Source organism: Corythoichthys intestinalis, chromosome 7 (assembly GCF_030265065.1).
Source record: "Corythoichthys intestinalis isolate RoL2023-P3 chromosome 7, ASM3026506v1, whole genome shotgun sequence".
NCBI classification, from domain to species: domain Eukaryota; kingdom Metazoa; phylum Chordata; class Actinopteri; order Syngnathiformes; family Syngnathidae; genus Corythoichthys; species Corythoichthys intestinalis.
The window spans coordinates 36,979,401-36,992,511 of record NC_080401.1 but is presented as its reverse complement, the minus strand read 5'-3'; the positions used below and the strand labels follow the sequence as shown (position 1 = coordinate 36,992,511).

Sequence of the window (13,111 nt, the reverse complement as noted above, 5' to 3'; positions counted from 1 at the left end):
ATATAAGGCGCACCCGTGTATAATGCGCACCCCAAATTTACTTGTAAAATCTAGGGAAAATTATTGTACCCGTTTATAACGCGCACCCTAATTTTAGCACCAATAAATAGAAGAATACAAGAAAACAGAGCTTGTGTACAGATACAGAGATGTCATTTTACTGACTGGTGAAACACAGCTCAAGCATAGCACATTGGTAGTTCAAAACATTAACGTGAACTGACAATATTTACGGTAATAATATGATTTGACAACTTCTCCAACTTACCAGAATCTAGGAGAAAACAAAACAGATGTGACTTTTCTTATAAAGGCTGCTGTATAACTTGCTCGTTTCCTCATGATGAATAAATGTTTCTTCCATGGATTGATACGGTAAAATGAAAGTGAGAACGTAAGTCGGAAATCCGTGAGAGCTCATAGCTGTCAGCACGAGAGTAACAAAAGGAACTATTGTTATTTGGGTTTGAGTTTCCCGAGGGACCGATATAGTTGACGGACACAGGAAGTGTGTGTCCTTACATTTGTTATGGTCCGAATTGCGGAGCTGCAATAAACGTCGACTCAAATGAGTTCAAGAAACTAAATTCTGTGCTTTATGAAGAGTGAAAAAAGCAGAATTTAACACAGACGAAATCATTCGGCCGATTAGAGTGAAGTATTACCGAAACAAAACGGTGACGTCACGTACCGTAATGGTCGGCAACGGGTGGCCGCATACGTTTCTTCAACACAACGTGGCCGTGTCAATGAAAAAAAATCGGTTTATATATATATGTAATACATATATATTTCTGTCTCCATCCATGTACCAGTTTATAATGCGCACCATGAGTTTACCAGTTGATTTTGGGGGAAAAAAGTGCGCGTTATATTCGGGAAATTACGGTACTGTATTTGTTTATTATAACAATAAATCAACAAGATGGCATTAACATTCTGTTAGAGCACTCCATGGATACAAAGACTTGCAGTTCTTAAAAGATAAATGTTAGTACAAGTTATATAAATTTTGTTTTAAAACCTCTCTAAATGTTTTCGTTTTAATAAAATTTGTAAAATTTTCAATCAAAAAATAAACTAGTAGCTCGCCATTGTTGATGTCAATAATTACACAATGCTCATGGTGCTGAAACCCATAAAATCAGTCGAACCCAAGCGCCAGCAGAGGGCGACAAAACACAAGTAACAAGTGGACATGACACTGTGCTGTAATTTCAATGTGAGCGCGGCATGTGCATTAATTGCGTCAAATATTTTAATGTGATTAATTTAAAAAATTAATTACCGCCCGTTAACACGATCATTTTGACAGCCCTAATAAATATGATTACTTACCTTCTTTTTATGGCTAGGTTGAAACAAAAGCGGTTTCGCGACGTCTGTAAACGGGGGTTTTCAGGGTAAAACGGACAAATTAAAAATAATTTAAGGGCTTATTGCGCCTTGAATCTGCTATGGCAGCATTTAGACATACAGTATTGTTTTATCAAACACAACAGTTGTTTTGGCTTAAAATACAGCAGTTTCTTTTAAAGAGGAGTGCAAGAGCAGAAACTGCTCTTTCAGTCTTGTCTGTGTTTTCCGCCATATACCAGTTACTGTGTGGACTATGTAAAATATGTTCATTTTTAAAGCAGCTCTGGTTCATCTCTTTTGACGTAAATGGCAGCCAATGAGTGAATGAAATAACAGTAAAGCAGTCACAACAGCAGGAAGTTTGTTAAACTGTTTCCTTAGTTTCAATGCTATAGGTGGTAATATCCCAAAGTTACTGTGAATTTAATGTAAACTCCTATCCAGTTAGAATAGCGGTGACTCACCAATGCCAGACCAGCACTGGGCGGAGAGGTGCTAAATGGATCTTTCCCCGTGTACTGCGAAGCAAATGGATCCACATCACAAGCGGCATTCGACTTTTGCGCAAACGGGTCCGATTCAGCTGTGCTGTCTCCCGTGGAGGTGAACGGATCTGCGGCTGGGCTGGTCTGATTCGGGGGCTGTGAGTTGAAAGGGTCCGCTTCTGCCGGAGCGGTATCTTTACATTTGGCCGCAAACAGGTCTGGCTCTGGCGCATCAGCGGTGGTACCGAACGGGTCGCCGGAGCCAGAAAAGGGGTCGTCTGAGGGAAAGTGGCTGCTGGTAGTTTGAGTGAAGAAATCGTCTGCAGCGAAGGGGTCTGACCCTTTGAAAGGATCTCCTCCAAATGGATCTGATCGGACAAAAATATGAAATACATTGAAGTAAAAGAGCCAAAAAGTCAACATTTGGGTCAAAATTGTCCTGCCAAAAAAATATGCCTCAACTGTGACAATCATGCTTAACGTGTTAGACTTCAATGAGTATCTCAAGGATTAACTGTATGCTTGACTTCTTCTGATAAGTTACTGGAAAACACTGGAAAACGGTTTGAAAAACAAAATGATATCGTTTCAGAACTGCCCAAAAATAGTGTGCTTCTGCCCGCCTATAGGGCGTCTCGGGCGGTCAACATGCCAGTAGGTTCATTGCTGTACTTTCATCCAAACATGCTCGAAAACAACCATAATGGGTCGCGCCAACAGCCAGACAGGTTCATACTCGTCACGCTGCCTCAACATGCCTCATTTTGGCTATTAAAACCCATAATTGAGTTTTACCAGGCTCAAGTCAACAGCATACAACATACTCTTTCCAAGAGCTGGGCTGGCCTGGCGGCATTGTGAGCATGTCGCGGCCCCGCAGGGTCTTGAATTCCAAACTACGGGATGCTAGAAGGGCCATAATTTATCACGCAAGGTGGGGTTCCATTAATGCCGTTATTAATTAATTTAACTGACAGCTTCATTAAAAATGTACAGTGGGGCAAATAAGTATTTAGTCAACCACTTATTGGGCAAGTTCTCCCACTTGAAAATATTAAAGAGGCCTGTAATTCTCAACATGGGTAAACCTCAACCATGAGAGACAGAATGTGAAAAAAAAAAAACAGAAAATCACATTGTTTGATTTTTAAAGAATTTATTTGCAAATCATGGTGGAAAATAAGTGTTTGGTCAATACCAAAAGTTCATCTCAATACTTTGTTATGTAACCTTTGTTGGCAATAACGGAGGCCAAACGTTTTCTGTAACTCTTCACGAGCTTTTCACACACTGTTGCTGGTATTTTGCCCATTCCTCCATGCAGATCTCCTCTAGAGCAGTGATGTTTTGGGGCTGTCGTTGGGCAGCACGGACTTTCAACTCCCTCCACAGATTTTCTATGGGGTTCAGATCTGGAGACTGGCTAGGCCACTCCAGGACATTGAAATGCTTCTTACAAAGCCACTCCTTTGTTGCCCTGGCTGTGTGTTTGGGATCATTGTCATGCTGAAAGAACCAGCCACATCTCGTCTTCAATGTCCTTGCTGATAGAAGATTTTCACTCAAACTCTCTTGATACATGGCCTCATTCATTCTTTCCTTTACACAGATCAGTCGTCCTGGTCCCTTTGCAGAAAAACTGCCCCAAAGCATGATGTTTCCACCCCCATGCGTCACAGTGGGTATGGTGTTCTTCGGATGCAATTCAGTATTCTTTCTCCTCCAAACACGAGAACCTGTTTTTCTACCAAAAAGTTCTATTTTGGTTTCATCTGACCATAACACATTCTCCCAGTCCTCTTCTGGATCATCCAAATGCTCTCTAGCGAACCGCAGACGGGCCTGGACGTGTACTTTCTTCAGCAGGGGACATATCTGGCAGTGCAGGATTTGAGTCCCTGGCGGCGCATTGTGTTACTGATCGTAGCCTTTGTTACTGTGGTCCCAGCTCTCTGTAGGTCATTCACTAGGTCCCCCCATGTGGTTCTGGGATTTTTGCTCACCGTTCTTGTTATCATTCTGATGCCACGAGGTGAGATCTTGCATGGAGCCCCAGATTGAGGGAGATTATCAGTGGTCTTGTATGTCTTCCATTTTCTAATAATTGCTCCCACAGTTGATTTCTTTACACCAAGCGTTTTACCTATAGCAGATTCAGTCTTCCCAGCCTGGTGCAGGTCTACAATTTTGTCTCTGGTGTCCTTCGACAGCTCTTTGGTCTTGGCCATAGTGGAGTTTGGAGTGTGACTGACTGAGATTGTGGACAGGTGTCTTTTATACCGATAATGAGTTAAAACGGGTGCCATTATTAAGGTAACGAGGGGAGCCTCGTTAGACCTCGTTAGAAGAAGTTAAGACCTGATTGACAGCCAAAAATTTTGCTTGTTTGTAGGTAACCAAATACAGTGGTACCTCTACATACGATCACTTCGACACACGATCTTTTCGACATCCGACGTAAAATTTGAGCCGCCATTTGTTTCTACATCCGACGAGTTGCTCGAAATACGACGACATGACAGCACTGCAAACGAACGCATGGTGGATTTTCTTGTGTGAGAAATCAACACAGTTTTCAAAAAAAAGTTGATACAGTTGGAGAAACAAGGAAAAAAGTGATGCTTACCTTTGAAATGAAGATGCAAGTTATAGAAAAATATGAGCTTGGGGTGCGCGTCCCTGAACTGGCTCAACAATACAGCTCCATGGTCCTCTTCCGACCACCGTTCGCCACTATTTATAAGTTAAGGTGACAATTATTATTGTGGTAACATTGCCAAGGAAATCGCCAGCTTCGTCACGTTTTTATCATTTATTTAAAAACTTATCCAACACAAAACGCCCATTGTCTTAAGCAGTTGACCGCTCTCAAGAAAACGAAAGTATTATCTCTACCGCACCGACCTATCTCACTGAGACGTCACCTTCGCGGTGCGTTCAGGGACAGTAAAAAGTGTCCGCCATATTAGAATCCGATTCGTTACATTATTTACAGGAATAATTATTAATTATTCTTCTTATTATTATATTATTCTGAATTATTTATTTATAACTTATTTGTTTTTCTATGTTTAATTGCCATTTGTAACAGTGCCAGCAGTATTTATTAAGAATTTAGTGTATGTTTTTAGGCTTTGGAACGAATTAATGGAATTATAATGTATTCCTATGGGAAAATCCTGCTCGACATACGACCATTTCGACTTACAAACAAGGTCCTGGAACGAATTAAATTCGTATGTAGAGGTACCACTGTACTTATTTTCCACTGTAATTTGGAAATAGATTCTTTAAAAATCAAACAATGTGATTTTCTGTTTTTTTCCCACATTCTGTCTCTCATGGTTGAGGTTTACCCATGTTGACAATTAAAGGCCTCTCTAATCTTTTCAAGTTGGAGAACTTTCACAATTGGTGGTTGACTAAATACTTATTTGCCCCACTGTATATTACGACCGGCCCAAACGTGAGGCCTGCCCACCGGGAAGTGTCCCGATTCTCCCAATTGGTCACTCCAAGCCTGCTTCGGAGACTAAAACATAACTAGATGGATGGATACCAGTTGTCGATCTGACGACACAAGAACGAGACAAAAAAATCGCCATAGATTCCGTTGTAAGTTCACAATGTGTGAAATTTTCTTAACGTATGTGTAGTTAGCATGCATCTTAGCAGTGTTTGCTCGTGTCACTCATATGACGTACTGCGTACAGGCTCAAGGCTCTTTTTGTGAAAAACGTGTCAGGTGCTGTTTGGTAAGTTATGTTTTCTTATCTTGACTATGGCATGTTGCTTTAGCCTTTAAAGGTCTGTGCTGAGTGATCATCACACTCTAAACTAACTTGTAGCGTTAGCGTTAGCATAGCGTTCGCATCAGCATTTAGTGCAGTGACTCGGTCTTCTTAAACTCTTGGTAAACTTTTTACATACAGCTCGCGACGTCAAGGTGAGTTTAATTAATTGCAAATAATGTGCTACTTTCCTGCTGAGTGTGTATTATCATCATGAAGATGTTGATGTCCTTGTAGACTCAACAATTATGTGCTCATCTGTAAACGTTCATTCGAGAATCGAAATTGTTGCTTTTATTTATTCATGGAATAAAAATTTTAATTTTTATAAGTTAAACATTTTAAGAATTGTCGACCAAACCTAGACGAAATTTGTCTTGGGTTTTCCTTGACTAAAACTAGACAAAGACAAAAACATTTTGAAATAACATAAATATGACTTTCCGTCCCAAAGACTAAGGCTACGACGAAAATTAAAAGAGCTGCCAAAAACAACATTGTCTGCCATTGACAGCACTTAAACATGATTGTTCACTGTAGGGCTGCAGCTATAAATTATTTTAGTAGTCGATTAATCGATGAACTAGTTTGTTCGAATAATCGAGTAATCGGATAAGGAACATAAATTAAAATACCTGAGCTGAGCCTCAAACGGTATAAAAAAATAAATAACTGAGGATCTAAGTACAACAAAAGAACAATTGGCTAACTTACATAGCAAACGTCCACTAGCTTAAATGCTAACTTTTTTTTTTTTTTTTTTTACAATGCTCTTAACAAATGGGTTAAACACATATTCCCACAAAAAACACCTAAATATACCTACAAACAAAATAACGAATGCATTAAAAAACAATAGCTCTAACAAAACTTATGTTGGTCTTAACGGGGAGCAGCTGGATTCAGCCATGTGAAATGAGTTATGTCATATTCACTGTTGCCACTAGAGGGAAGTTTATCCACCCAAATCAATAAAACAAAATGCAAACACTTTTAAAACAAACCATTACAACGCCACTTTAAACAAATACTTGAAGCAGCAAAATTTAATTTGAATCTTTTTTCTAATCTAATTACTCGAATTAATCGTTTAATCACTAGTTCACTGCTTGTCCCATTGGATTGGACGTCCCTTGCTTTCAAATCTCAAAACTCACCGGCTGCAGCATCCGTTTTTCCAAACATGTCATCTTTGAATGGATCATCTACAAAACAAACGTCACATTTTCAAACCTGTGGCAAGGGAAAACGACATCGTGAAACTGACGGAGCTCACGTTCTGTAAACGGGTCCGAGTGGAAGAAGTCCATCTCTGGCAGAGGGGGCTGGCCAGTCGGGGCCGGTGTGGAGCGAGAGGCAAGCGCTTGCGTTGATAATGAGGATGGGATGACTTCAGAGGCGGCTGCAACTTCTTTGACCTCTGGTTCTGGTGATCCAACCTATGGGATAGAGAAAAAAAATCACAAACCGTCATCTCAAAGTCAGCCTTTAACGTTTACAGAACTTTATTAAATGGCGCCCTCTATTGGTTTCTACGGAAATACGCCCAATGAATCATCACTGCATGATGGGTCTACCTTTGGTGGGCTTGTTTTAAGTGACTCTGCTGCATCATCTTGGACTTCTGAGATGACGTCAGTTGAAAAGTTATTTTGTTCCTGGAGGTGTTAAATAAAAAGATGCATTAGTTACACAATTAGTCCAATTGAAAAAAAGTTGCTTCATAAATTTACAATTTTCTCTTGTTGCTTTGGGAGCGTCGATGCATTTGTGTACATCTCCGACGAGGCAAAGCTCGTATAGAGGTCATCTAAAGCATCGGGTTTCGGTTTTTCTTCTTCTGGTGTCTTGGGGCGGTCTTCCTGCTCCTCTTTTTGTTCTTTAACGCCTTTCTCTGATTGTTCTAAGAGTTCTTTCTGAGTGTTTAAAGAGGCAACTGGTTCTTCAACCTTCAGCTCATTAGTTTGGTTCTCCTGGAAGAGGTCCCTGCGTTGGAGCTCTGGCGTGGGTCCCGCCGATCCGTTGACCATGACGGGAGAGTCGTCTTCCAGAGCTCTCTTCCAGCTCAGCTGGGCTGCCATCGACCTCTCCTCCACCTGAAGGTCCTTCAGTTTGTTTTGGACCTAAACAGAAGAGCCGACCAAATGTTGAAAGCGAAGAACAACATGACGAGACGTGTCGTTTTCATCTGACCTGTGCAACTTGTGTGAAAGAGTCTCTCACAGATTCCTGCAGAGGTGTGAGTTGCTCCTGTGCAGCTTGGACCTTCTCCTGAAGCTTCTTGCTCTCCTCCTGCAGAGCCAGAAGCTCCTCACGAGCCTGCACCAGCTCCTCCTCGTACTGACATATCCTCTGTTCTTGTTCTTCGTGTTCCGATTGGAGCGACGTAATCTGACAAACGGGAATTTTGACTGAATTTGGGTGTGTCCTGCCCTCAGCAAACTCATTGCCTGCCACTGACCACTATAGACAATTCCAATTCTTTTAAATTGTGTGGACTGGCTGAATGAGCATCCATTCATTAGCCCCTCCCACTCAAAATGGATTGGACGTCTAGCACCGGTAATGGCAGCCAAAGAGTTAAAGAGACAAACAAGCTATTTCTACATGGAAAAAAAAAAACATTGTGGATTTTTTTGCACTTGCGTAGACAATGAGTAAAAAACTATTGTTTTCCTAACAGACCGTAAAAATACTTCAGTGCAATATTTCTGTAAATACTGTATTACTGCGACATTCTTGTAAGCCAATGAGTGTAGCGCTGCAACGATTAATCGATCAACTCGAGTGATTCGATTAGAAAAAAAAGATTCAATTAAATTTTGTACTTCGCGTATTTATTTAATCAAAGTGGTGTTGCAATGGGTTTTTTTGAAAGTGTTTGCATTTAGTTTTATTGATTTGGGTGGATACACTGCCCTCTAGTGGCAACAGTGAATATGACATAACTCAATTCACATGGCTGTATCCAGCTGCTCCCTGTTAAGACCAACATAAGCTAAGTTTTTGTTGGAGCTGATGTTTTTTTTCAACGTATTCGTAATTTATAGGTACAGTTAGCAGTTTTTTTGTGGGAATATGTGTTTGAATCATTTGTAAAGATACTTTTTAAGTTAGCTGACTTTGCTATGTCAGTTAGCCAATTGTTCTTTTGTTGTACTTAGATCCTTATTTTTTGATACCGTTTGAGGCTCCGCTCAGGTACTTTAATTTTTTATGTTCTGTATCCGATTACTCGATGATTTGAACTAACTTGTTCATAGATTAATCGACTACTAAAATAATCTATTGCTGCAGCACTAAATGAATGTCTTTCTAACAGACTTTTCCAATAGAAAATTTGAGTCGCGGCCTGTTGGTTCCTTCATTAAGTAGTGACAACTTTTTTAAATGATATATCGATTCTTAGCGGGAGCAACCCCTAATTCCATTTGATGAAACATTTTAGAAAACACGTTAATTTAAAAATTCATTTTTACCTGCACATGAACCACATAACATTATGATACAGAAGGAAAATAATCTTACTTTAAAAGTTGTTTATGTATGAATGAACTAAAACATGCCTAACAGGCACAGCAACCCACACGAGCCGGATTGGACCATCTGACGGGCCAGTTTTGGCACGCAGGTAGCCAGTTTGACATTGCAAAACGTTCATGGATGTTTAAATTTCTCGGGTTTTATTTGTTCCAACCTATAATAGTTAAATATGAAATATTTAATTTTGCATGCCCTGAGGTGCGTATGATTTTCAAATAGAATTGAACTGAAATAAATGACATTTTTCATCCATATTCTAAATTATTGAGATGAAAAAGAAAAGGCCAAATTAACCATCAAATATACTGTAATTTTCGGACTTAAAGGCGCACCTGACTATATTCCGTCCCCCACCAAATTTACACGAAAACAAAATTTGTTCAAAGATGAGCCGCACTGGAACATAAGCCGCAGCTGTCCTTACTGTATTATGGGATATCTACACCAAAGATATCAACCAGCAACACTTTATTTGACAGCTGCATCATACTATTGTCATAAGACCAAATGAGCCACCATGAATTTTGAACCAATTGGTTGCAAAGCTTCATCGCTTCAAGAAGCTTCATTTGGCCATCACTGCTCCCTTCGGGTAGACAGTCAACCTCTGCTGCCACCTGCTGTCAACACTGTTGTCGTCCAACATGCCTCAAGCATGCATTGCAGCGCTACAGATGCATATAACAATCAAAATTCATGTTCTATGCTAATTATTTCTTCAGTTACTGTTCCAGTTGTTTCATTAATTGCTAGTTACGGTATTTCGTAACGCTTTTTTTTGACAGTGGTGCCATAAGACTGTCATAAGACAATCATAATTATGACATGACACTGTCATGAGCATTAATGAATGCTTTTTACAGATGATTTTGAAAGGATGTAAGAGACCCGAGCTGGACATAAATTGAGTTAGTGACATAATTTGCTGGATAACACTTAATCTGCTTATCTGTCATAAGCATTCAGTAATGCCCATGATAGTGTCATAATCAACTCATAATTATGACGGCTTATGACGCCAGTGTCAAATAAAGCATTACCTATTCACCTAAATAAATCAACAAATAGGCCGCACTCGACTATAAGCCTCAGGATTCAAAATGAGGGGAAATAGTACAGTCCAAAAATTATGCTTTCGTAGCAAAGTTCCCTCTACAATAATTCAAATATGCTATAAACACCCAGGATTTCATAATGCTTTGTAACCTTGTGGTTTTCAGGGAGGCGACAAAAGCCATTTGCCAAACCCACCAGCTGGCTCTCTTGGCTCGTCTGCTGGCGAATGTGGGCTAGCTGCTCCTCCAACGAGCCCTTCTGTTGGTCCAGCTCCTCCAAGGCCTCCTGGACCTTCTGGCGCTGGGTCTGGAGCTGCTGGAGAACCTCATTCTCTCTCGCCACCTCACCTTGCAAGTCCTAGAAAAGATAGGATTTCCAGTCAAATATAATTAGAAAATGCAAACAGCTCATATATTTTCAGTTCAACTTGAGCTGACACTTGATGCAAGTCATCTGCAGAGCAGAAATGGCAAAAAAGGGACTTCCACATATTGTGTACTGATTCAAAAGTAAAACCATACATTGCAACTAAATTTGTGTTTTTAAGGCTGAATAAACAACTGGTTTACTCAATTTTTTTTTTCTCTCTTGTGAGCATAAAATGTCAAAAGAGCTTTTTAAAATTCTCTTTTAAAAAATCATTTTTCATTGCCAGTGTATAAAACAGCCTAAAAAGTGGAAAATGTTTTTAAATCTGGACTGAATTTTTCTCCATAAAAAATTTAACGCTCTTTCTTCATAATTCTATAATTTCTTTCCTCATAATTTAGGGACAATTTCTTTTTCTTGGTTACTATTGATGTCTTAAAACCAGTAGGTGGCCATTTGAACAGACTGAGGTTTTGTGTCATCTTTACAATTTGCTTTTTTTTCTACACAATAAAACAAGGCGTAGTATTTTCACCAAAGAAATGATCATGAAATGAATGTGGGTGTTTGTGCAGGTATCGAGTCATAGTTGACTGTGTAAAAATAGCAGCAGTACAGGGAAAATGCAGCAATATAAGCTCAACATCGATACAACAGTCCCTCAAGAAGGCTCCATCATCTTTGACTGAAATAACCGACTGGCCCTTTAAGCTCTACGTCCGAAAATAGCGCTCATTTCTGAGTCTCAGAACATTCGACACACCCACACAAGGACACCAGCTTCTTGGGTGTTGTTGTTCGCTCAACATCTTAAATAATCGTGCTGTTTAAGCATTTATAGATCAACTTGAGTAGCCAATTGAAACGTCCACTGGCAAGAATGTTATCCTAAAATGACATGCAGCAGAATAAACACTTAAAGTGAACACTTTGATGTTAAATTGGCTTTACCTGGACCTCGTTGTTACGTTGGCTGATGGCCTCTTCCTTCTCCTTGATCTCTTCTTCCACTGTTGTTTTCTCCCTGGGAGTCCAGCAGAACAGAAAAGAACATTTAGTCACTGAGGACAAAGAGGCAACATTTCTGAGACCAAGGGGCCACAGCCAGCTCTCTGTAGAACCTGCATCAGCTCGCTCCTCAGCTAAAACGCCTAGTTCTCCGTGGACAACCATGACAACTAGTTTAAACGAAAATACGAATAAGGTCGACAATCTGAAGCTGTGATGGAGAGGAGAAAAGTGAGCTTGTCGTCGAGTCGAGTATGTGGGAGATGAAAAGTGAGAAGCAGATGGCTTGTGAGAGGAAGGAGGAGGAGTGTGCCGACCAATCTAAATCCTTTTCTTGCTGCCTGAACGCCTTAAAACGTCATGTAAAACGAAAGTCAACAGCTATAAACAATTTGACAGGCCAAAGACAAGTAAACACACCTGCCAAATTTAAATTCATAAAAGTCGCTGATATTTTAGTGATACATTCGCACCTATGCCTGGATAAATAAATCAACTTGTTACGACGTGGAAAAAGGACACCCCATTGTCTAGCTCATTTACAAAACTTATCTACCATTTGAGTGAGGGTTTATTAGCATGTGTGCAGGAAGCAGCATCTAAAGTCCGTCACTAAATCTACTTATTACCACCTAAAAAAAATATAACCAGAATTAAGGGGCTTCTGACTCAACAAGACACGGAAAAACTTATGCATGCATTCATTTTCAGCAGACTGGACTATTGCAACGGTTTATTTAGAGGTCTTGATAAAAACAATTAGTCAGGAAGCTGCAGCTAGTACAGAATGCTGCAGCCAGAGTCCTCACAAATACAAGGAAGCTGGACTACATTACACCGGTTTTGAAATCGCTGCACTGGCTTCCAGTGAGTCAAACGATAGACTCTAAAATACTACTGCTCGTCTACAAAACACTTAATGGCCTTGGACCAAAATACATGCTTGATTTGTTAGATTCCTATGAGACATCTAGACCCCTAAGGTCGTCTGGAACCGGTCTCCTGCATATTCCAAGAACAAGAACCAAGCAGGGTGAGGCAGCATTTAGTTATTATGCTGCTCACCTCTGGAACAAGTTACCTGAACGTCTGAAGTATGCTCAAACTGTTAGCTCCTTTAAATCAGGGCTAAAAACGCTTTTGTTTAGCACTGCGTATCCATAACTGTCTATATATTTCAATCTACTTGCTTTCTATTCCTCTTGTGCTTATCTCTATTACTGATTTCAATTATTATTATTAGTAGTAGTTTATGTTTTATTTTTATTTATTTTTATTCTATTTGTGATTAAATGCGATTTTTATGTATAATTTTATTTCCTATTTTGATTGTCTTGGTTTTTACATTGTATTGATTTAAATGTGATTTTCATGATCTTCATGTGATGTAAAGCACTTTGAATTGCCTTGTGTTGAATTGTGCTATATAAATAAATTTGCCTTGTGGCCATTTTTTTTTGACACGCTTCACACCCAGGTCCAGGCCAGCGGTGCTTCACT

The 13,111-nt window shown here is 39.8% G+C and overlaps 1 protein-coding gene across 2 annotated transcripts in view; it reads right to left on the bottom strand.

Moving 5' to 3' along the window:
- Positions 1-13,111, bottom strand: part of eps15 (epidermal growth factor receptor pathway substrate 15) — a 68,628-nt gene that overhangs the window by 25,725 nt on the left and 29,792 nt on the right. For both annotated transcript variants that reach the window (XM_057841081.1, XM_057841080.1), the window contains exons 13-20: positions 11,555-11,627; positions 10,430-10,591; positions 7,829-8,026; positions 7,369-7,758; positions 7,213-7,293; positions 6,912-7,074; positions 6,793-6,840; positions 1,824-2,212 (exon numbers count right to left, since the gene is read on the bottom strand). In XM_057841081.1, the coding sequence (XP_057697064.1) occupies positions 1,824-2,212; positions 6,793-6,840; positions 6,912-7,074; positions 7,213-7,293; positions 7,369-7,758; positions 7,829-8,026; positions 10,430-10,591; positions 11,555-11,627 (1,504 nt within the window). The remainder of the gene's footprint in view (positions 1-1,823; positions 2,213-6,792; positions 6,841-6,911; positions 7,075-7,212; positions 7,294-7,368; positions 7,759-7,828; positions 8,027-10,429; positions 10,592-11,554; positions 11,628-13,111) is intronic.